Here is a 25,355-nt window from a genome sequence, read left to right as displayed (position 1 = left end):
GCATTTTTGACGTGTCTGTAGATTATTCATAAATTTCACACAAGTAAGAGTATCAATACTTTCATTATGATATTAGATAACGAAGTCAACAGAAAAATTAAAACCACTCCTAAAAGTAAATATACAAACAAACGTGCACTTTGTGTTCTCCTTTATTCACATGCAGTTCAGAACTTCTCTTAACAACATTAAAAGGTCAAGTACGTTTACTCAAATTTCGGAACCGATCCCAGATACAAACTCTGTGGTTCTATCTGCAGTACCCTGATGGTACATAAGAGGGCGCCCCTGTGCCCTCACGTTTTCAGCGCGCGCTTGACACTCGACCCCTCCGCGAAACGAGGGAAGCAGGTGGGTTGGGAGGAAGGGGAGCGGCTGTTCGCTAAACCAAACCTGGTACCGCCGCTAACTAACGTGATCAGGAGACCGCTGTTGCTGAGCGCTCCTCTGGAAGGAGCAAGGTGGCGGTTTTGTGGCGGCAAGCGAGCTCCACCGTCGAAATAAAACAGCGAGGTGAGTACGTAGTTTGGCTACTGATGGCTGACTGTCCGGGCTAATTAGCTTGTCTGATAGGATTCAGCTGGGAGAGAGAGAGATAGAGAGATCTCTGTTTAGTTTAGTTAGTCCTCTGCTTTGAAAACGTATCAGATGTAGATGCTTGATCTCCAAACTCTGCTAGTAAGTCAACATTATGGCTTCATTTGCTGTGTACATCACATTAAGCTAAGCAACCGATGCTAACAGTCTGGTCAGTGTCCTGTTTCTCTGTACCGGTGTCGTGTTCGGTTCTGTATCCCTGTCAGGCTATCTCTTATCATTTATATAACAGGTTAGTCTAAGAAAATCAGTAACATACGATTGAGTTCTTGTGTTTGATACTAAGAGGGACTGCTTCGTGAGCTGGTAGCATCAGATGCTTTCAGGAGGACTAACTAACTACATCATCTGGGCGCTGGACAACAACCGGGGCAGCTGGTACACCCATCTTCGGTCAAAGGGTGTCGACGACTCCCCACGTCAAAGGAACATAAATCCACGTTTGTTTGTTTTTTTAAACAATACTTTATTCCTGTAACCGGCATCTGTAATTCCATAGTTTGGAAGCCAGGCAGATGCGAGAGGATTGAGCTCAGCCATCTCACTGCAATAATGGGATCCAGTTTCTGTCTGTCTGTCGCTGATGATCACAGGAGTCATTCATACCGAGCTTTAAATAATTTGAACGAGTCTAATGTGCTGTCTCTGAACGCAAACCCTTCAGTTTTACATGAGAACATAAGCAGAGTCAGCGCAGAAACATGAGATGGACATGAAATGCCTACAGTTTGGTAATTTTAGACTTTAGCCTCACCAAGCAGAGGTTCAAGTTAAAACGCTTCCTAACTCAACTATTAACAATGTTCATGTTTGCGATTCTAGTAAAGTTGAGGCGCTGTGTAAGCTATACATAAAACATAATGAAACGATTTGCAAATTAAATAATAAAATGATATAATAATAATAATAAAATGTAGCTTATTTGGTACTAATTTTGAAGTTTTAAATTTGTTTTTAACAACTGTCTACAAACATCTGGGATCTGAAGAAGCAAATTGGTAAACTTGTCACAATAATACATTTTGCTGGATGTTAAATAATCCCAGAAGTTATTATGTTAAATGTTAATATTGTTGTTTTGAGACAATTTTCAAATAATATAATGGTAATGTCATAATAATGCAAGTACACCCTCTCAAAGATCAACAAATTTTTACTTTCTAGCAAACATTTAACACTAGAACTGGAGGAAATTTTTATATCTAAAATAAATAAACAAAACAACAAATGAAATGGATACTGAAGTCTTTAACACAATTTTACCCCAAAATGGAGGCTAGTTGAGACCATTGCACCAGACTGGAGCCTTTGGTCTTTGGTAGAAAGAGACAGAAACAATCAGTCGTGCAAATGGAAATGATCAAGTTTCTTTTAATTTATCATGTGGTTGATTTATTCCTGCAGGCTTACTACGAGTTTATAGTGGAGGAAACTCCTTGAAACCCAACTAATGAACTGTAAAACCATGGTGCAACTAATGTTACCTTTTTTGATGTGCTCCACCAGATATGCAGGCATTTTTTATTGTAATTTATTTTTGATTTATCTGACCAGACAACACGTTTCCACTCAAACTCTTTTTAAATCAGCTTTGTCTCAGGACTGCAGCGTTCGCATATGGTTTCTTCTTTGCATGGCAGAGCTTTAACCTTCATTTGCGGATGGCTTGGCGGGTGGTTTACAGACAATTTGTGAAAGCCTGTCTAGCGTTGTTGGCAACAGAACCATCCCAGGTGTCAATGTTATGCCTCTCATTTGCAGGGCGGTGGTTATGAGGGTAGAGGAGTAAGGGTGTGGCAGCGGATCGTCGGCAGATAAGCGCGAGACCGGGTAAAGATGTTGGAGACGGATGCCGACCCGACGGGTGGAGAGGTCGAGGAGGATGTGGAAGCAGACATGGGCAGCAGCGACATGAAGGCCGAGGTGATGCGGCTCACGCTGGAGCTCCAAGAGGCGACGGAGGAAAAGCTGCAGGCCGCTCGGTACGGGCTGGTGGTGTTGGAAGAAAGCGCCGCCCTCAAGATGAAACACACGCAACTGGAAGAGGAACACGAATCCCTAAAGCTGGAGCTGCAGCAGCTCAGAGAGGTAAGACGAATGTGTTTGCCATCAATGTTTGAAATGATGCAACCATCAACAAACTCTAACTAAAAGGTCCAAGGTGAATTTTCTCAATGATGACATAATCATTTGATCCAGCATGGGTGATAAATTTACAGTGATGTGCTTCCAAGACCTTATAATCCCAGACTCAAAAGTCAGTAATCCTCCATTTATAAATATTGTTGTGTGATATAACTATAAGCCAACGGGATAATTTAATTCTACAATGTTGGCAGAAATGCAAATAACATAACGGTTCTATGTCACTACTCCTACTGATAATTTGAATTTTCACAGCTGAGGAGTGGCTCGCAGCGTTTCTCGAAGCCGTTTAAAAATTCCTCTTTTTCCTCTTTATATTTGCACCTTTATGAGTCATAGATTTAAATTTGTATTAATTATACTTTAGGAATTATTCCTCTAAAATAAAAGCTTGGCTTCATTTGTGGCCTAAAAGGAAATTAAACTTTGTCATGTAATGTCTGAGGCATCATGAGGATAGGATTATCAGGATGTCCACCGTTTGTTCAGAAACGCATTGTACAGCTTTATGGGTTTAATTAGATGCAAACAGTAAACTCTGTGTCTCCCTGTGAGCTCTCACTTTCCCAGGAGGAATCCTGAACTCTAGTGGCATTCCTGTTGGTTGTTGGTTGGTTCTGACTGGAAACTCAGAAAATCTTGCTTCGTAGTGCGAACAGAACAGACCATTAGGGTTTTTCTCTTGCTAACAATGGTTTCCACTTACTTTTACTCTGTTTTTGACTTGATTTGTTGACAAGTTGGCATATTCCCATCAATATGAATAGTAACGGGTAACAAATACTTAATTTTTTGGGGCAAAGAATTAAAATAAGGTAACATTTTGCACAATTTTACTTTATGTGCAAAAGAAAATACTCCATGGTGTTTAAAAAATGTCCACTATCCATCATACATAACACACTGGGGGTGCGGCCAACAGAATCCCAGACAACTGGGAGTGGGAGTTAAGTTTCATCTGGACTTCAGTACCATTTGTTTAAAAGGGCCAATCCCAACTGTTTGATCAGCCATTCCTAATACATTTTATTAATGTGTGTATTTTAGACCCTTGAGTTCAGAAATAATCTGAAACACTAGCATGTGAGGGAGATCAACATACTGTAAACTTTATGAAGAGGGAACCTCATCATGTTGTTGTTGTTTATGTTGTTCTAAATTAATTTTATTAAAGTGAAGAAATTTAATAGTCAAACTTTTGCTTAAAGGCATTCAAGACTATTTGTCATAGGGCTGAAACGATCAATCGTGATGAGTTGATTTAAAAAAAAAATTGTCAACTGATATAGTAATCAGTTAATTGTTAACTGGAGTATACAGAGCCTAAAACAGGCCATTTGCTACATGAACGTTATACTCCGAGTAGTAAATAAGCTAAAACTGGAAAAAAAAATCAGGGTTTCCCCCAGAAAACTTGCTAAGCCTGGTTGTTGGGCGCTAGGGCAGCCAGTCGTGTTTTTGAGTTAAAAATATGTAAAGTTAACAAGAAATTTGAAAATATTACTTGATAATTATGTGTTATTGGAAGATTAATACCTGAACACCAACTGTAAAGTCTTTAAAAAGGCAAACATTTTAAAAAGACCTAAATAAATAAGCAATACTAAGCCTGGTGGGGGCACAAGTAAAGCCTGGTGGCCTGCCAGGCTTATAATGCACTGGTGAAAACCCTGAAATGTATACATTTTGAAGATAAACAAAAAAACCCTTCGTCTGTAAATATCTTATACCTAAAAGTTCTCAAATGTCAGATTTTGCATAAAGAAGTTCAAATTCTGCATAAAGAAAAAATTCAGTTCAAATTCTGCATAAAGAAAAATCTCCTATTAACCACCTTTCACTATCCTTTTATCAATTAGTTGATCCAAAAACTAATCAACAGATTATTGAAATAACAACTGTCAGAAGAAGCTTTACAATTTATTTTTATGTGATTAATTGTCAGGATAATCATTAGTTGAAGCTTTTCTTGGTAATAAATGTTGCAGAGAAACATAAAGGTATTTTTTCAAACTCCATGTTAGGACAAGCTCTTTCTGAAGGGTCACAGGCTCACAGAATTTTAATTCTTTCATAATCGGCTTAGACACAATTTCTTGGATATTCAAGATTTAAGGAAAGCAGTGTGAGCTAGTGCCTCCAATTAGCATTATTATGTAACAACAAAGCGCTTTCCAGTGAAACATTTTTCAGCGTTTATTTCATCAGTAGCCATCAGTGTTCTGCTTCCTGATTATAGAAAGCTGCAAGTAGATGCATTATGCAGCTATAAGCCAAGCATTAGGCTTTTACTATGTTTCTAGAGCACCATAGATAGGAACAAGACTATTAAAATCTGCGTTTATTCCTATCTTTTTTATGAATCTAGGATAACTTTGAGTTGTCCTTGATTCATCCATCAGCTCAGTGACTTTTTCACATAGATGCTTGTGAGATACTTCACGGTTTCCCTCTATTTTTTACTTCTTTTGTTTGTGTGAAGGCTTTTGCAGATTCTGTGAGCAGCCAGAAGCGTGCAGCTGCTGATGGAGAGTGTCGGGAAGAGAGCCTGCTGCAGGAGACGGCCTCCAAAGAGGCTGCCATGGCAACCCGGATGGAGGAAGTTCAGGCTGAGCTCAAACAGACGCGTCTTGCTCTGGGCAACGCCCACGCCGAGCTCGACAGGCTGGGGGGGCTCTCCATCCAGCTTAAGAAGGTACGCTGTGTATCCACCAATCAATCCTGCCGGGGCCTCCTGTATTCAGTTAATTAATCAATATATGAACTTTCCAGTCTGAATTGAAAGTTTTGCTATGTTCTGTAGGAATGTGAATGTCTGGAAGCGGAGAAGAACCATTTGAGGGATGAAATGAAGGAATATAAAGTACGTGAGCTGCGTCAGCTACAGGACAACGGCGAGCTGGAGGAAGAAAATATCTCCTTACAGAAACAAGTGTCTGTGCTAAAGGAAAACCAGGTCAGTTGTCATTTTGCCGTTTTTGTTCCCGTTGCCTGTTGAGTTTGTGTTAATTGTGTGTATGTAACAGGGTTTTATTTTAACAATATTACAGATGTGAAGTTTGTCAAAATGTGTTTATTTTTTCTTTGAATTCATTTTGTTTAGTCAAGAAGTTGTTTCACATTTATTGGTGTTAAAAGCAATTTATCTATTTTATTTGTATATTTTAATGTATTTCTAATATTGTATCAGAAAGGCTTAAGTGGTTAAATGAGAAACCTGTGGAATGTGACAAATTTTTAATCCGATTGTCTGAATAATCGATTTCTAAAACAATCGTTTGCTGCTAAGCAGTTAGCTGCTTTCCAGCTACGGCTCTGTCCTGAAACAGCTCAGCAAGATTGCAGATCATATTTAAAATGTGTTTGGGGTTTATTTATACAGATGTGGGTTTGCTTTAAATAGCCTGATGGTCTGATGTGTTTACACAACCTTACAAGGATTTCCACCTGGGAGAGCTCTGTTTATCTGTCCTTGCTCCCTTAGTTCTGTTTTAAATAAACTGGATGAACCAACTGCAGCACACGTCAACGTGTTGCTACAATAAGATATGTCTTCTCATACATTTTGTCTTAGCCACATATTTCGCCAACAAGAAAGGAGCTCGCTAAGCAGTCTGCCAAAAACTGGAATTTAAGTATTTCCCTGGCATTTAATGGATCTAGAAAACAGACACGGAGTTTGGGGGAAATACTTAAGTTTGCAGATTATATTCCTAAATCTAATTGTCTAAAGTTCTGTATGTCCATTTGTTCGTCTGTCCAGTTAGACATAAATTAATTCATTTATTCGTCTCTTTTTCCACCTGTTGGCCAAACACTAATTAATTTGCCCATTTTTCCATTTCTACATCCTTAAATCTTACATAAATCCATCTGTTTACCTTTGTGTCTATTTGTCGGAGCCTGAAAAGAGTGAAATTTGTAATGTTTTTTTAAGATAATAGTAAGGAGAAATATGAGAATTTCTGGTTGGGTGAAACTTTAGCTCTATTTAAAGAAAATACATGCGTTCTCTGCTTTTAGGTGGAGTTTGAATCAATAAAGCTTGAGCTATCCCAGAAGAACGAAGAGCAAGATGAGCTGCGAGCGCAGCTGGACGAAGCCGCGAGGCTGAGGGAGATCGCGGAGCGGCAACTGGACGAGGCCCTGGAAGCGCTGAAGGAGGAGCGGGAGCAGAAGAACAGTCTGCGGCGGGAGCTCTCCGCCCTGACCCTCAACCCGTTCGACTCCGTGGGAAACCTGGAGCTCCATTTGGACCAGCTGGATGACAGCCAGGAGGAGGGCCGCGGGGGGGAGGGCGACGCTCAGGAAGAGACCCAGGACAGCAGTCACACCAATGGATCTGCACCCAGCTCCAAAAGCAACGGCCTCGTCCATCGCTACTCCACGCCGCGCAACAGCGACGTTTTCTTGCGTCCTCCAGCCTCAGGCCTGGTATCTGACCTGCTGAGTGAGCTGCACTTTTCAGACAGTCAGAAACTAAAACAGCAGCTGCTACAGGTATGCAACAGAACCAGCCTTACTACTCATACAAATATTACCTTAATGATATTGAAAAGAACTTTCCCATTGAGTTTTAGAGGTGGAGTATTGTGTAAAATCCACGTTTTTGAGCTTTATGTCATGTTATAATGCCATTTCTTCATCAAAAAAGTTTATTCATGTTTGGGGTATCCTTAAACCTTTAAGCCCGGTAGTTGGGCAGTCATTCATCCAGCGGCCCGTCATGTTTTTGAGTTACAAAATGTTTAAAGTTGACAGGAAATTTTAAAATACCACTTGATAATTATGTTTTATTAAAAGACTGGAAGATAAACACCAACTATAAAGTCTAAAAAAAATACAAACATTTAAAAAAGACTTGAATAAATAAGCAATGCTTAGCCTGGTGGGGGCACAAGTAAATCCTGGTGGCCCGCCAGGCTTATATTACACTGGGGGAAACCCTGGGTGCCTGAACACTTGCTCTCACAAAGTTATTTCCACTGAACCCCTTCTTGGAGCTTCCACCCCACAGAAAACCTCCCGCCGCGCCTTCCCCTCTCAGCTCCTGCAGACTAGCGGCAGCATTAGTTAGTAAACACCTGGTGGAACTAGGTGTGGGTGTTTTTTGTATCGTTTATCTTGCTTTATGATAAATTTCATATTATAATAATTTTCCTAAATAAGCTTATTTAGGACATAGGAATGTTTTTCAAGAACAGCATTTGTGTTTGCGGGGCTATAATTGCTGTGACACACAGTTAAAGCCATAGTTACCTAAAAAAGAAACAATTCATATTTCTTATTGTCACTGAGCTCCTAAGAACAGTTGTAAACGGCATCATGGAGGAGCATTGTTGTGGTGAGGTGCTGAAGGTGGAGTGTCGGAAAGAGCAGGAGCTTCTTAAAGAGACAGAAGCCCAATTTCAATTCATTAAATTACTTTTAAGTCACGTTTGGCATATGCAGAATTTTTACACTAGCTTAAAATCATAGATACTTGATTGAGCAATAAAATGGCATTATGCCTGGAAAATACAAAATACAACGCATTTAGATAAAAATACTAAATTAGTATTTGGTTCAGTAAAGGCTGATTTGTGTTTCTCTTGATGGTTTTCTTTTTATCTTTTATGATGGTGTGTTTTGTAGTTTAAAATGTTTAAGAGTGACAAAAAAGAAGGGGGTCAAATATTTTTCACACTATCATACTCTGGGCTGAGCACATTACTTTTGAATAAAAACACACCTGTTCATTCATCTTAAATGAGTACTTGTGTCTAATTATCAGCCTGCTCTTGACATCTTGTCTCTACCAAAACAAATCACTAATCTCATAAATCTGTAGATTTTAGATGAAACTCCTCTTTGTCTGTTCAGGTTCAGTTAAATACTAACATCCATTATTGTCCCGAGTGAGGAAGTTTCAGCACCATTTAGTCTGTGTGACTAAGCTGTTAGCTGGCACTTCCTGTTGGAAACCACATCCGCTGCACTGTTGCGTAACAACTGCTTCACTGAGAAATCTTAGTCCACTCCTAGTTATTGTCAACGCAGCTTCCTTCTAAGAGAATGTGTCTCGAATAATTAAGAACATATTGAGTTGTCCCTTCTCTTTGTTTGGAGGAAATACATTATGTATGATGCACTTAAGTTGGGGGGTTGGGTTTAAAAGCTCCTGTCTAGCAGATGTTTGGTTTCTGGATCTGCATTAAAAATGCATCAAGAGGAAGAGGGAGTGGAGGTCTGAGAAATCATCCTTTTGTTTTCTTAAAATAAATAAAGTCAGTTGGAATTATTTGAATGAAAACTATGAGTGGTTAGAGTTTTTTTCTACTGATAACATTCGCTTAGAGGTTATTTTAGTGTTGTAGTTTAGCCGCCAGCCAGCAGAGGGCGCCGCTGGTTATCCTGAATCTGGTGTCAAACCGCCTGTTGAAAATCCCGGTTCTTTCCGAAGGGCTAACCTCTGACAGCCCCATTCAGCGTTACTGTCACGGCTCAGAATGATTGACAAGCGTCTTGCCACGTCCCCTCAGTTTGCGGCTCATTGGGGCTAATTTTGGTTGGCCCAGGACCATTTTAAAATGTTTTTTGTGTATTTGTGTGTATTTTCAGACAGAAAGGGAGAAATCCAGCCTAGGTAGCAAAGTGGAGGAACTGCAAATGCAGCTGATGATGTCCAAACAGGCTCTAAGTCAGCAGGAGGACAAGGTTGGCGCTCTCACTCAGCAGCTGGAAGCCGCGCAAAGTAGTCCGCATCCAAACCCGGAGGCAGAGGAGAGGCAGAAGGTGGAAACTGGAGAGGACGGCAGTGAGGGGTTCGACTACGAGGTCGACACTAAGAGCAAAGAGGTGCTGGAGGCACGAATGCGCGCGGCCAGCGAAGAGCTCCTGAAGCTGCGAGACGAACTCTCTCAGGCGGGCGCGCGGTACAACACCCTCGAGCAGAGATACAAGCAGGAGAAGGAGCGATGGCGGGGCGAGGCCCAGGAGCTGGCCGACAAGATCCGGCAGTGCATCAAGTCCAGCAAGCAGGATCAGGAGCGCATCGGCGAGCTGGAGAAAGAGATCGGAGCCACGCGGAAAGTGGCGATCGATTCTGAAGGGCATCTGAGCGTCGCTCAGGAGGAGCTGTTGGCTTTCTCTGAGGAGCTGTCCAACCTCTACCACCACATCTGTGTGTGCAACAACATCACACCCAAACGGGTCACCCTGGACTACTACCGGGACAGTGCTAGGGGTGGTGGCGGAGGAGGAGTGCGAAGGTCACACCATGTCTTCGCCCAACACAACGCTCAGAAGAAGCCTCGGGCTAACGACATGTTCATCTCCAAAGCTGCGGCGCTGCAGTTCATGGGCGAGGTGGACAGCGCAGGATCCAGCGCAGACTCGCTGACCTGTCCTGGGTCCCCCACTCTGGATTTCAGGGACCCGTCCAATGTGTCCAACCTGGTTGCTGTCATCCGTTGCCAGATCAAGCACCTCAGGGTAAGAGGGCAGTGTTTATTTGTACAACACATTTCAGCAACAAGGCAGTTCAAAGTCCTTTACATCATAAAAACATCAGTCGTCAATTATGAAACAAGTAATACACATATTAAAATCATCAAGCAGATGTACATAAAATATATTGATCAGTGTTCCAGTTATTATGAATCAAAGCCAGCTCTAAACTGGTGCCTGTTTAGCCTTGATTTAGAGGAACTCAGTGTTTCAGCTGATTTGCTGATTTCTTGATTTGTGGTGATAGAAGCTGAATGCTGCTTCTCCATGTTTGGTTCTGGTTTTGGGGATTCAGAGCAGAACCAGAAGACCTGAGAGGTCTGGAAGGTTGATACAACAGCAGATCTTTAATGTATTTTGTTGCTGAACCATTCAGTGATTTATAAACTAACAGCAGCATTTAAAGTCTGTTGTTTGAGCTACAGGGAGCCAGTGGAAGGACTGTAGAGTTGGGCTTATGTGCTCCATCTTCCTGGTTTTAGTCAGAACTCCAGCAGCAGCATTTTGGATCAGCTGCTGCTGAGGACTGATTTTTCAGGCAGACCTGCAAGGACACTGTTGCAGTAATCAACGCTGCTAAAGATAAACTCATAGATGAGTTTCTCTAGATCTCGCTGAGACATTAGTCCTCTATTCCTGGAAATGTTCTTCAGGTGATAGAAGGCTGACTTTGTAACCATCTCTATGTGGCTCTGAAGGTTCAGATCAGATCTCTAGTTAATTACTGTGATAACTGAAGCTGTGCATTGACTCTAGATTGTTCCTCTTTAGGTCCACAGATAATAACGTCAGTTTTTCTGGTATCTGGTGAAAGTTATGTCACATCCACACATTGATTTGTTCTAAGCATCTTTTGGGTGCTTGTATGAGTTCAGAGTCACCTGGTGACATTGTAATGTAGCATGTACTGTAAATGGTAAATATGAGGGGTCCCAGGATTGAACCTTGTTGGCAGCACCAGCTCACCTCTTACAAACAGGAATAAATGATTTCCAAATCTTATTTTCTGACTGCTACTAAAAGCCAGGCTGATATTCAGAGTGAAAGCTTTTTCCCCTGTACAGATTTCCTTGAACCTGACATTGTGTTCAGACAGCAAATGTTCTTGAGCGCCTCTCAAATCCAGTGCTGGTTCAGGGCTGTACTGACACGTGCCTGTGTGAGTTTGTTTGAATGGATTGGATTACCAGGGGTCAAAGTTGAGTTGTGGCCTCAGGAAAACACAATCCTTTGAGCAGACATTATCTGAAACACTGGTAAGCTTGTATTAGTCCTTTCTCTGAAGTGAAAAAGATTTCCATACTCAAATTAATTCTACAACTGAGGGTGGGCATTTATCTTGTCATGTATCGTGATAAATTTCTTGTCACGTAATCGTTGTCGAGATAAATTCAAATTAATGTTCAAACTGTCCATATTGTCAGGATTGTTATGGATTGAAGTAATGAATAGTTCTTATTGTCACATTTATCTTTATCACAATAACAGTACAAAATATCATGGCGAAACTTAGTCCAAATCGCCCACCTCTACTCTAGAAATTTGAAAGTTGTTGCTGAGTATATTGTAAATAACATAGTGATTTGTTATTTTAAACTGTTGCAGAAGTGCAAGAGATTTAGCAAAGCAGAAAGAAATCCATTAAATCACTTTTCTCTATCCCTGTGTGCGTGTCCACTCAGGTGGCTGTGGACCTTTGCCGTCAGAGAGGAGCGATGCCGTACTCTGGACTCAGCAGCAGCGAGGAGTCGGAGCGGGATACCGAAAGCCTTTTGGAGGAAGTCCTAAAACTCAAATCCCTTCTCAGCACAAAGAGAGAGCAGATTGCAACCCTGCGGACTGTCCTGAAGGCAAACAAGCAGGTAAACGAAGCTGCAGCGCTTTTCCTCGTCTCTTAGGTTATTTGGTTATTCCAGCAGCATTATCCGTCAATTCAGGCTAAACTTTTGTGCAGAAATGTGATGAATGCATTATGTATAACCCATGGACCAGTGTTTCTCAAACTTCTTTTCAGGCCGAGGACCACTTTACCCCATTTAATAAACACTCACGGACCACCTAACCTGAAATTACCCCCACAATAATGCAACATCTTAATATATACAACCTGAAATTAAATTTTTTGTCTTTTAACTTATATTGTTCCTCCAAATGTGAAGGGTGGTGCAATAAAACCATGAACAAGTCATTTTGAGTTATTTACAGATTCTGAAAGTATGGATTGTAAAAAGTTCTTTACTTCAGGTGTTTTGTACACTAATAGCATTTTAGGACTATTTGTAATTTAGAAGCATAAAAAAAGAAAAATAGACTTGAGTTGTGTTGGCAAAAACAAAAATTTTCTTTCAGCCAGTAGATAGCCGAACATAAATAATGTTATTTTAGGTGTTAAGATGCAGTTAGTCAGCGTGGGGCGCAGCGCTGCTCACCGCCTCAATGCTATTTATCATAAAAGCATTCAAAAACAAAAGTTCTACAACTCATCCTGAGAAACTTTCCACCATAATCTTCAGGCTTTCTTTTTAGTGACTCGGTCTTCAGTCATTTATCCATTATTATTTTTAAACACAATCCTTTGGTAAGCTAACTGTAGCGTCACACTTTGAGCTAACAAATGGCAAATTAGCAGTTGTTACGCAGAGCACAGTTTGAAAAAGACTGCCATAGACGTATCATAATCTCTTCCAGGAAGCATAATAAGCCATATCACTCTACTTCACCATGTTGGATGCATTAAGTTGCTACCATCTGATTGGCTAATATGCATATCGCCATCATCAGGTGTACCTAATAAAGGGGCCAGTGAGTTTCCCTTTTCCTTAGTACTTTGAATACTGAATGATTTTTAGACTTTCCAGAGCTTAAGCCCGCTGTCTCCTCCACTTGTTTATCTCATCTGACCTACTTCTGTCGTTTCTCTCGGTTACTCCAAACACTCTCCAGGTGACGCTTTTGTCTGGAATTGATATATTCCATGTTTATTTTCACGTCACACAGTTAAACTGATGATGCTGTTACTGGGACAGACTGGGCTCAGGACTCCGGTTCGTCTATAATAAAATATTCATAATACTGCATTAGATTTGGTTTGTCTTTACCATCACTGGAGTGATGCAGATTCTTGCTTAGCTTAGCATCGTCCTGTTATTCTGGTACCAACAGAACGCCTTAATGTTCTGTTTGAAGAAGCGACCCGCTGCTTTTCCTGATGTCAGTCAAACGGCATTCATTTATTTTTAGTCTGAACTGAAATAAACGACTCTGGTTCAGTCGTTTGGTCGTTTATCATATTTTTCACTATTTTTTTTTACATTTGTTTGCTTCAGTTTTTTAACTGTTTTTTCGCAGAACTTCTCCCAAATAATTCAGATAAAAAGTTTGTTTGTGTTAATGCCAAAACCACACTGTTAAAGAAATGCACCGCTGCTTTGTTGGTAAAGTCTCAGAAAATCTAATATTGTTGTTGCATTCTATTTTTTTTTTTTTTTTTTTTTAAATGTGCGAATGAAACCATTAAAAACTTCTTACTTCAAGGTTTGTACAGCTGCTTTTCAATTTGATGTTTCAAGATTAGGAAAGTGCTTGATTATTGTTAAAAGTCCTTGAAAGTGTTTGGTGATCAAGCTGCTCGGTTTTGTTTTAAACGTAATCGGTTTGATCAAATGCCTAAATTTTGAAAACATTAAAGTTAAAACCAGATATTTTTATACAGCCAATAAAGACGCACACACATTTTTTTGTCACTGTGTAGTTAAAATTACCAAAATTATTTCTATTTGCTAAATGCCAGAGAACCTGGGAAATGTTTTTTTTTATTTTTTTTTTTTATTTGTAACTTTGAATGTTGAGTTTAAGCATTTAATTTGAGCAAGAAGGTGATTTGATTTGATACCATAAGGCGATTTGTTTCAACGTAATGGATATCTATTATTCCTAATAGACTTATTGAGCCCTATAATTGAAATAAAGGTTGAATATATTTTATAGGTTAAACAAAGTTATTAAAATTGGGGGATTTTTCTTTTGTTGAATAATGGTTTGTTCTCGGATCAGTCCGGTATTTGAGGTGTGTGTGAGATACTTCAAAACATAAAATTTAGTTATATTTTAGTTATAATTATGCTGTAGAGTACTATCAAAAAATATTAACATTAATAAATAATATCATATATGTTGAATTGGGACTGTTTTCTTTAGTTCATTTGTTTATAACTCTAAATTTGGTGCTGGAAAAGTTTGAACACCTTCATTTGCTTGAATTTTACTGTGTGAAAGGTGCACAAACCTTGTTTAAACGTTCGATCTTGAGGTCGTTTTTGTTTTTGTGGTTGCAGACGGCTGAGTTGGCCTTGTCTAATCTGAAAACCAAGTATGAGACGGAGAAGAGCATGGTGTCGGAGACCATGATGAAACTGAGGAATGAGCTCAAAGCCCTGAAGGAGGACGCTGCCACCTTCTCGTCTCTCAGAGTCATGTTTGCCAGCAGGTAAGGTTTTTATTTCTTTTATTACCCATTATAAGACCTGACAAAATATTTGTAAAAGTTTGTTCTAGCACTAAATGCTTTGTAAAAGCACTCGTTAGTGGTTAATGAGCTTACTGGTCTTATTACACCCGTGCACGCTCCACAGCTTCAAGTGAAGATTATAAGCCACATGCTCTGCCTTGTGCGGGGAAAAGGACGGGCCGATTTGTCCGGTTCAGGTGGGTCATGTTAGGGAGGAAGAGGTCCGAACGTTTGCGAGTAAAACTCAACAAAACCAAGATCACCAAACTCTCCCTCAATAAATTCCTCTGCTCAATTGGAAAGCAGTGATTACACCAATGCAATAAACTAGAAATATGCATAATTCTCTGATTTATTTATTTTTATTTATGTAGCAGGTGTTAAAGAGCTCAGAGGTTCCTGGACAAGTATCAGCTTGTCTGGTCCGTTTGCAGACATTTATGAGCTGCTACTTGATTATCCTTAAGAAGGATTCAAGAACAGACAGTAATCAAGGCCAGCTGAAGTCTGATCCAACAGATTACAGCTTTGGAAAAGGTTATGATTCAAGCCTAGGTTAGCGATGCCACCATGTGGACGGATGCTAGAACTGCACAAGGACTACTCGCCCTCCATTCACCTTCCTACTTCGTTTTGTTTTGTCTGTGGCTCTAAAACTCAACAAAATGCTGTTAAAGATGGTGATGAACATATGTAGCATCATAGGTTTTTATAATTGTGGCATCATTAATTTCAATACTCGTTTTGTATGAAGAAAATCATGAATGTTCAGAAATTCCTGAAATGATCAGAACGTCTTTTTTTGTCGGTGTCAAACAATGCAATTAGAAATATTTTTGCACGATTGCGTTCTTCTGCAGGCCATAACGTCACAAAGCGAAGTCTCAGATTGATTGACGATCTGCGTTCGTCTGCAAAAGTTCAGATTTTCCATCTGCAGCATTTTCTGTGTTGGAAATGCTCCTTGACAGCTCAGAAATCAGATTTTGTCTGAATGGAGCATAAGTTGTTGTTTCAGTTCTCCAGCGTAATTAGCAACATTTCAGATTCTAAAAGTCGTCTTATTTGCGGTGCTAGTTGGTGTTTGTTGTAACACACTCACTTTGTCTTTAACCTGACTGTTTTTGTGCCTTTTGATGAGCTCCTGCCCGCCTGTTTGTGCATGCTGCATGTTGACCCTGTCCACGTCTTTCAGGTGCGATCAGTACGTCACCCAGCTGGACGAGATGCAGAGGCAGCTTGCCGCTGCTGAGGACGAGAAGAAGACTCTTAATTCCCTCCTGCGCATGGCCATCCAGCAGAAACTGGCCCTCACTCAGCGCCTGGAGGATCTGGAGGCTCCTCAGGCCCCCCGCAGCCTGAACAGCAGCCCCCGGCGCTCCCGAGCCAAGGAGCTAGCCGCCAAGTCGGGCCGGGCCTCGCGCAGCCCCCGCAGCAGCCCCGGCAGGCCCCAGCTGAGGAGCAGTCCGCGGGCCAGCCCCGTCCTCGGCAGCAGCGTCCCTGCCTCGGCCACCCACCACTTGCGAGCTCTAACCCGAAGTCTCCACACAAGCCCTGTAAGAACCTCCTCTTCTCTTTCTTCCGACAACAGTTTTCACACGAGCAGCCGGTCCCACGGTGGCCGGGGTCTCCCAAGAGATGCCACCTTCATTAGAAGTCGTAGTATCAGTGATGTTTTTAATACGGAGGTGAGTCATAGATGTTCTCTGCCCCGTAAAGACTCCACCAGTTCTTTGAGCAGTAACTTAACAGTCAGTTCGAGTGATAGACGAAGAGCTGTGTCAGGCCGGAGAGCTTCGGTCCCTGTGCGCCAGGACACTTTCATCAAAACTCGCATTGCTTCTTCCTCTTCCAGCAGGCAGAAGTCTGCTTCCTCTTCACATGCTGATGATCTAACCTCCTCTAAAGCTTCGCGTGTGTATCCTAACACAGCTAAAGCATGGGGCGAAAGCCGGCAAAACCCAGACCCAAAAACACACCTAGACGCCTCTGTGAGGAAGAAGCAGAACAGGTCTAAAACCGTGCAAGGAGCAGCTGCTAGCAGCTACTTGTTGCCGTCAGAGTCGGCCCATTCACAGCCAAACTCCAGACACTCGGCGGCCCAAACAGTCGCGGCTCTGTCTGCTCACAACCTGCCTGGTAAGCCCAGGATGAGCGGAGTCTGCAGAGAGTCTAGAGGCAGATCTTCCACCGCCGTAAATAGAAGCACAGAGGAATCACACAGTGCTGCCAACAGGAACTGTGGTAATAAAAGTCAGGCTGCATCTTCCAGGGCCCGGAGCTCTCATTCTAAATGCTCTCGCAAGAAAAAGTAGCAGCTTTATGATTAGAAAGTATTATAAATATATGAGATGTTAAATTAGCTGCTTTGTATGTCTTCTGTTTTGTTTTTTACCTTTGTTTTGGCAAGAGATTTGTAGGTTTAATTGGTTTATTGCTGATTGTTGCATGGCTTGTAGTGACTTGTAAACGTTTTCATACCACTTGAACTTTTCCACATTTTGTCAAATTACAACCACAAACCTTTATGTGTTTTATTGGGACTCTATTTGAGACAATTTCTCAACTCATTTCTACAAATTTAGGCTTTATGCATCAAAAGGCTGAAATTTTTGCCCGTTATTTGCAAAACATCTCTGGGAACTACAGTTTTCTCCCCACAAAATGACTAATACTTCAACATCTTTTACAGAGAGGCTTTTTTATTTTGCAGGGTGATTTGCAATATTAGTTTTGCTTCATGTACTGCAATTTCCTTCTACTCTTCTGTAACATTTTTACGTGACTCGTGGTGAACTGCAGATCTGATGTTTATGGACGGAGTTGCAAGAAAAAATTCATGGCTTTCATGACCCCCAAAAATTAAATCCTATTGACAATTAAAATTATTTCTCTCTACTGGCACCAACATTCTGCTTACAATCAACACAGATTCATATAAAAATGAGCAGTAGCAACTTAAATTTGTCGCTTTAAGTCTTTTAAAGCGACAAATTCCATTTATAAACTCAGTTTTTAATTTTTATGACTGTTCAGACTGTGTGATTCTCAAGAAACGTTGCAAATGATTCATTGGGATGTGCATTTTTAGATTTAAGAGTAACTTTAAAAACTGTAAACATTGGTTATTTAACATAATCAGCTTATTCCATTCAAAAAGGTATGTAACTCTTTTTGTGCAAAATTTGCTCCGACATTTTTCTTTTTAGTTCCACAGACTTCTGTATCTCGTCTCATCCGTCAGCTCTGTACCCTGGTGTGCCGGTGGAGGCTCCGTCTTCTACTGGGTTGAACATGTTGTTTGAGCGCTGCTGCCCCCTAGTGACTGGAGGCTTTATTGTTCGAGCATGAATAAAAAAGGTTTTTTTAGGTTTCTGTTTGTGGAGCTGGAATGAAAGTTATCCATTTCTATCTTTATACTTCAGATTTACTTTTTTTCACATAAAGTCTTCATAAAATACATTAAAGTTTGTGGTTGTAACCAAAACGTGGAAGTTGTAAGAATGATTTTGCGAGTAACTGTAGGACATTTGCTTGTCATTATCATTCACTCTCATATTATCAGTTCTTTTCTTTCTGATTAAGTTGAACTTAATGTTTTTGTTTTGTCTCTGTCTCCCCCTGTTTCCGTAGCGCTGAAACACTCCCACCATCACTCCAAAACCCCTCTGCTCCATAAGGACCAGTCTTCATCTTGTGACTTCCCCTCCACCCGGCTAATTCCTCCATCCTCCCTGCTTGACCTGAGACATCCTGTCCATCCCAGATATGACGCTGCATTAATCCCTCTCCGCCATGGAGTGAAAAAAAATCTGAAAAGATAAAAAAAAGACAGAAAATCTTCCATCCCAGCCTCTTGCTGTGGAGAAACCTGCATGCATCCTGGAGGAGGTTGAAGAGTCTAACCTGCTGCTCATTTCTCTCCCATTGATTGTGTCTGTTTTGTCTTTTTCAATGTGGTATATTGTGGTGAACCATCGACAGTATTTATTCCATAAACAGAATCTTTCTTGTACAGTATTTCCTATCCTCTGACTCAGATTCAAGGCTGTGATCTGTTCTCTGGAGGCGTTAACGTCCTCACACCCTCTTGCCTTTAACCTGGCAACCTTGTCCGGCCTCTATGGCTTTCTTTTGCATCAGAAAGACATTAGCTCCAGGTTTTCCCCCAGAAAACTGGCTAAGCCCAGTGGTTTGGCGCTAGGGCAGCCGTTCATCCAGCGGCACGTCATGTTTTTGAGTTAAAAAATGTTTAAAGTTGACAGGAAATTTGAAAATATCACTTTGTAATTATGTGTTGCTGAAAGATTGGAAGATTAATACCAAAACACCAACTATAAAGTCTTAAAAATGCATAAAAAAACCTTTTAAAAAAATTAAATAAATAAGCAATGCTTAGCCTGGTGGGGGCACATGTAAAGCCTGGTGGCCCGCCAGGCTTATAAAGCACTGGGGGAAACCCAATGATCGTTTCTTAAAATGAGCAGCGGAGATTTACCGACAGATCTAAGTGGAGCTTGCTGTTGTCGTTTAACTCCTACCTGTCTTTTTTTACCTTCTGACTTTCCTTGCCTGTCAGCTACACCCTTTAACTAGACGTCAGTAAACAAGATTGTTTTATGTGGAAATAGATCAGCCATAACGTCACCGACTCAGGTCAGAACCATAAATATTCAGATTGACAGTTTGAGAAGTCTTCAGTGGAGGTCTTACTTTACAAACTATGCAGACTGGTGCCTATTTCCTGCCTGACTTTTGGTTCAACACTAGCTGCGTTTCCATTACATATGTGCGCAAATCTTGATTTTTTTTATTTATTTTTTTAAGAGAGGGAGGTCATCCAGCCGATATCGTCCCTTGGCCTCCCCCTCAAACGGCTGCTTCCTCACCCATTAGTACATGTAGATCTCCACTCCCGTCCTGATGTCTCGAGTGGCGAGGTGGGTCAGCTAGGCCTGGGAACTTTGCTAACACACATTTGACATTAAAGTTCTTGGAAGAATGGTTCATCATTCGGCCAAAGGTTGCCAGCTGCGGATGACATTCGCACAGGTGGACCTGAGAGTTTATGCAGAGTTCCTTGTCCCTATACTGGAAAAAAGTAAATATATGATTTTTCTCCTGCCTTCAGGGATCCTTGGCAAACATTAAAAAAAAAACCTGAAATAAATAAGCAATGCTTAGCCTGGTGGGGGCACATGTAAAGCCTGGTGGCCCGCCAGGCTTATAAAGGACTATTATTGTGCTTTATAAGCACTAACATTTGGGGGAAGCCCTCAGCAGCACCAGTGACTTTACCACGGAAGTCACATAAGATGGACCACTTGGTGAATGCCTTGGTCGCAAAGACCCTGTGGAAGAGAAAATGCATTTAATTTATTGAATTAACATCATCACCGGGAATAAATAGAATTTTGAATAAGTTTGTTCACGTGATTAAAAATTTGTCCGGTAGCGCTCACCATCTATCAGCCATCAGAGGAGACGTTGGAGTGACAAACCTCTGCTAGGGAGCGGCTACGTGTGCAGCAGTTTTTGCAATTTTACCGAAGAGTTATGGAGTTAACATTTTCAAATGATAAAGCTTTTTATGACGCTGTGAGAGATCTGGTGGAGCCAGCTGCGCATTGTCCACAAAAACCAAAAACAAACTGTTATCTTCCTCCCATTTCCTGTCGTTGTCTTTGTTGTTTCTGCCAGTAGTAATATCCGGTTGTCAATCACGTGTCTTGTGTGATGCGAATACAAGTCTTTCCATTGCAGTTTTGTGAATTACACTCGCAAAAACTTCATCTAAAAATTTGAGTTCATCCCAAATTGGCTTGTCTCTATTAAGCAAATTAATTTTTGTAATTTCAATTTGCGTATTTTTATGTTTGATGGAAACGCAGCTACTAGCTGCAGCTTCGTTAAGAAAAAAGCCATTTAATGTCCTAAACATCGAGCCGCTTTCGGGAGTTATCTTCTGTAAGAATCTCACTCGACATGAAACATCCCAGCATATTAGAAAAATCAAGAAGTTTATATATTTCAGTTAATTAATTCAAAAAGTAAAACTTTGGTTTTTAAGATTATTGCTTCAAGCTAATGGAATCCTAACAGTTTCTCGGAAAATTGCTAAAGCCAGTGAAATTTCTGCATCAATGCATGAAGGTGATCACTGTGTGAGAAATTGGTAGCTTTTCTGTAATGTTGGATTGTTTCTCTGCTATTAGCACAGCAGCAGTTTTGAGTGGTGTGTACACAAGCATGATTGACACTCCTAAGACCCTCCTCCTGTCTCTGATAGGTTGTTTTTTTTCTGACTGGGAGTGGTGTATTTCTGCAAATGGCAATAAGACCACAAGGGGGAGCCAGAGGAGTTTTTTAAAATTATTATTATTTCATTTATTTATTTTCACAGATTATCTGTTTCATAATCTGTCAGGATATAGCGAAGGTTTCAACAACTATGTAAAAAATTTATTTTTATACCTACTGAAGCTTTAAACCAGGTTTTGGTTTGTTAGAGTGTCACCATTGTTTGACATTTTTCCTTCCGTCTAACTTTTAGCTAATATTTTGCAAAGACATTTTGTTGTCTCAACAACTGATTGGCTCTTTTACTCGTCTTGCGTAATATTAGAATTTTCTGAGAAACAATTTGGATTTTCATTAGTTATGAGCCATAATTCTTAAAGTTAAAGTAAATAAAGTCTTGTGAGATGAGTCTGTTTCATATTTTGAAATGATTTTCTGAAATAACAACTTTTTATTGATTATGGATTTTATTGGCATGCAGCTGTGTGTTTTGACAGGTTGAATTTAGATAAAGTAACGCTACATTTCCTTGTTTCTCTATTTTATTAGCTTCCATTAGCACTTCAGTCTTTCTGCTCTTTATTCGCTGCCGCAGCTAATCAACAAACATTCACATTATGCATTTCAGATTAAATAGTTCTGTGCTGTAGTGTAAACGTATAGTAATCACAGTGAAGCTGCTGCTTGAGTCCGGTGTTTTCTAACTACGATAGTGTCTCTTGCTACTAGTGAAGATTTTGCCTGTTGAACATAGATTCCCCTGAAAACTTTAAATCTATTAATGCTATATGAAGAAAACTGCAGGTGGAGCGATAAAAGTGCATGACTCTACGATAAAGGATTTCATTGTCGGGGCATCTCTGTGATCCAAGAGAGTCGCTTTATTCTGAAGGTCACCTGGTTCGTTGACATCATCCGGAAATCAAATCGTACCATTCTCAACTTATGAGAGAAACAATCAAATATTTGGAATTTTAATGAGGAAATATTTTAACAATTTACTGACCATTTGCTGCAACATCCTGCTTTTTCATTTCTGTGCCTTGGTTTTGGTCCTTTTTTCTTTTTTTTTTAAAATTCTCCACATTGCAGTCATTGTTCAAACACTGTAGCTTTTATTGGTGTAAGAATTTGTTTTAACTGCTCTTGAAGTAGATTGAAGCTTTGATAAAGGCGACGTCTCATTTTGGTAAAATATTTTCACTTTTTAGCTCCTTTTGAGGATTAAGTAATCCTGAAATGTTATCTGCTGTATTTATTATGGAAAATTGCTGCTGTGTGGAAATAATAATGAAAAAACGGAGAAGTTTAATGTTCTGACTAAACAGTGAAAATGCTTTAACATAATGTCATGTTGCACTGAAGGTTGTAAAATTATCTATTTAACTCACCCTGTGGATAATTTATTGCCCTTTGCTGTATAATATTTTAACTGTATTTTAATTGGTTTGCATTTCCTGTAAATCAACTTGTTGTTCAAACACTCCAAACAAGCTGCCTGAGGGTCCTCAACTTTTTATGTAAATGCAAGTTGACCTTTGTTGACCTTCAGAAGAATAAAAAGCCGACACTGTACACCGTTTCAGTTTTGGAATGAGTTTGTGATCGTTGTTTACACAGAAATGAGTTCTTAAATGCTTTTATTTTTAAAAAACAACAAAACTTCAGATTGTAAGAATGTCACTTACGGTGATGCAAACAATAATTGTATTTACACACCATAAATAAACATACAGTCGTTTTTCCCCTCATTTAAGTCGAATCTAAAACTTTTCTAGTTTTATATTAGAATTACCCAAATTATTCTATTTTTTAAAGCCGGAAAACTTGCTGAGAACTTTTTTTGTTGTTGTTGTAACTTTGCTCAAATTCAAATGTTTCCATACATTTTAATTGACTGTTTGCAAAAATCTGGTTTCGACAGCATATAATCACATGCAATGCAAATATTGGTATCAAGTTTTAAATTAAATTCAAGTGTTAAAGTTGAGAGTTTGCAGAAACTACTTGGTTGCTTCATGAGTTTCCGTTTCTCAGGGGTAAAAATATGACGTGACACACTAGCCCATTTCGTTTTGCCTTTTTTCTTCAAGGTTAGACTACCAACATGCACAACTAACATGTTTGATAAGGGATTCAAAAGATGGCAAAGTGGCATATTTGTTCTGACATTTTAACAGCTGAAAAAAGCCTCATCTGTCCTACCATCACAAACATAAATGTACAGTTAGCTTATCTCCACATGGACTTTAACTAGAACCGTGTGCTTTGGTCAGATAAAGTTAAGATTTCTTTCAGCAACAAACACTCTAGGTGGATTTAGCATGAAAGAAAGAATAAAAATTAAAAAAGATAATCTTACACTTATTGTTTGGCTGTTTTTCTTTGAAAGGTCTGGAGAATGTAAAGGTAATAATTGGGTGTTTAAGTAGGATAATGATCCAAAACAAAGGATCAAATCAACAGTGGAATGGTTAAATTTAAAGGAAAATTCATCAATCTAGAGACACTGCAAAGAGAAAAGGTCAAAGGTCTCACTGTGCTGCAGACATGTGAAATGTTCAAGCTGCCTTTCTGTAATGTTGATTAAAAAAAATATTTATAAAAAGGTTTTTTTTCACATTTCTCAAATTTAATGTGAATTTTAATTTTTCAGTGCAACTTTAATAAAGAATTTATTTGTTTTAAGAGGCTTTTCTTATCTAGAGGTGAATATAAAGGCAGTTGATCTTGTAAGCAATGTTAAAGGTTCTTTGTAGAACCAGTGTTTGTTTGGTTTTTGTCCCTTCTGGGTTGCTGTAGAAACATGTCTGTGAAACAAGATCTTTCTGTATGAAGAGAGTTAAAGGCTTACCCTGCTTGTGGCTACGCCTCTCATGCCTAATTCAGCAGCTAATCAGCGCGGGTCTCACAGGTGGATTTTCCACCCACTAATCTGTAAATAGAGAAGAAGTCACCATCTACCCTGTGAGAAAAATGCACCTCATGTTTTCACACAATCCTTTAGAAAAGAAAGTATTATTCTGTTCAAATCTGTGTTCCAGTCCGAAATGGAAAAAGACTTAGATTAAAGAACAGTTTTCCTGGGAAGCTGACCTCAGCAAAAATGTGCAAGTTTTCCCTAATTTTCATAATTGTGGTGCTTTGGAAAGATTTTTACTAAATCTCAGAGGTTTGCTTGTCTTGCTTTATGTAACAACCATACTGTGATACATAGAAAAGAATTTAAAAACACCAACAATGTTGACCAAAGTGCTGCACAATCCAGCCAAGCATAACAGCTAAAGAAGAGACAATATGCACAAAATATGAAAATGTTAAAAGGAAAGAAGCATAAAAAAAACAAAACTAATACGGAATAAAACTGATGTCACATTGACGCCCGACCTTAATTTGAAAGTCAGAGGAAATATTTTAAACAAGATTAAGAATAAAAGTAGAGGAGCAGGCCTTAACATTCATTTAATCATCTGATTATCGGTTAATTCAGTGAAATCTTCATGTTTACTCTTGATGTTTTGTCACACATTACCCAAACTCTGTAAAACTGTGTTATTTGGAATTTCAGAGTATTTCTCATTGGGATGTAAATCCAAAAATTATTTATTTAAAAACAACAATGAATGTAGTTTGACATCTTTTATTCTTCACTGTGTACAAATATGCTCTGTATTAAAATGTTAGTAACAATTAGTAACAAATTTCATTGTTACTAAAATATAGTAACAATTTTTATTATTACTAAAATGTTAGTAACGTTTTTTGTCACTAAAATGTTAGTAACAATGTTCATCGTAACTGATTAAAAATAAAAACTGAACAAGATGTAACAATAAATATTTGTTTTTAAAAATGTTAAAACAATGTGAGATTAAATGTGTGTAAGTTTTGCTCTACACACACTTATTTAAAAGCTTTAATCAACCAGCATTTCTATAAAGGGCAGCAACAGCTGATTTATAAGCTAGCAATATCAGTAATAACAAAAACCTCAGTAGCCTAAAAAATACAAAGCTCAATTTAGAGCAACGGAAGTAATAATCTCTGGTCTAAAAGAGGCAAAGGTTAAAGCCTAAAGTAAAATTCCTAAGACATATTTAAAGCTTACGCTGCTTAATCTGATGTGGATTATTTCGCTCCAATGTGGGTTTGCTTTTAAGCAGAAATTCCAAGACGAGCGAGTTTATCGTTGGAGCTTGTTTTGAGCCGAACAAGTTAGAGCAATTTTATATCAGAGATAAGGCAAATTTAAAATGAAATCGCAGCAATCTGAAGGAAACTCTCAGGATTTAGAGCTTCTTGGAAGTTGTGTTGCATT

The 25,355-nt window shown here is 39.5% G+C and overlaps 1 protein-coding gene across 2 annotated transcripts; it reads left to right on the top strand.

The window, feature by feature from the left end:
- Positions 1 to 311: 311 nt before the first annotated feature.
- On the top strand, positions 312 to 22,615 carry LOC116736504 (protein bicaudal D homolog 2). 2 transcript variants are annotated; one of them, XM_032589023.1, is made up of 10 exons: positions 312 to 513; positions 2,359 to 2,685; positions 5,225 to 5,437; positions 5,546 to 5,698; positions 6,766 to 7,242; positions 9,343 to 10,215; positions 11,913 to 12,092; positions 14,565 to 14,716; positions 15,933 to 16,293; positions 18,371 to 22,615. In XM_032589023.1, the coding sequence occupies exons 2-10, from the start codon at positions 2,434 to 2,436 to the stop codon at positions 18,374 to 18,376; spliced, it is 2,667 nt and encodes an 888-aa protein (XP_032444914.1). In that variant the 5' UTR covers positions 312 to 513; positions 2,359 to 2,433; the 3' UTR covers positions 18,377 to 22,615. The 2 variants fall into 2 exon arrangements, with proteins under 2 accessions (XP_032444914.1, XP_032444995.1); XM_032589104.1 differs by lacking the exon at positions 15,933 to 16,293.
- The last annotated feature ends 2,740 nt before the right edge of the window (positions 22,616 to 25,355 follow it).

This window comes from Xiphophorus hellerii, chromosome 1 (assembly GCF_003331165.1).
Source record: "Xiphophorus hellerii strain 12219 chromosome 1, Xiphophorus_hellerii-4.1, whole genome shotgun sequence".
Taxonomy (NCBI): Eukaryota; Metazoa; Chordata; class Actinopteri; order Cyprinodontiformes; family Poeciliidae; genus Xiphophorus; species Xiphophorus hellerii.
This window is presented reverse-complemented; position numbering and strand designations above follow the sequence as displayed.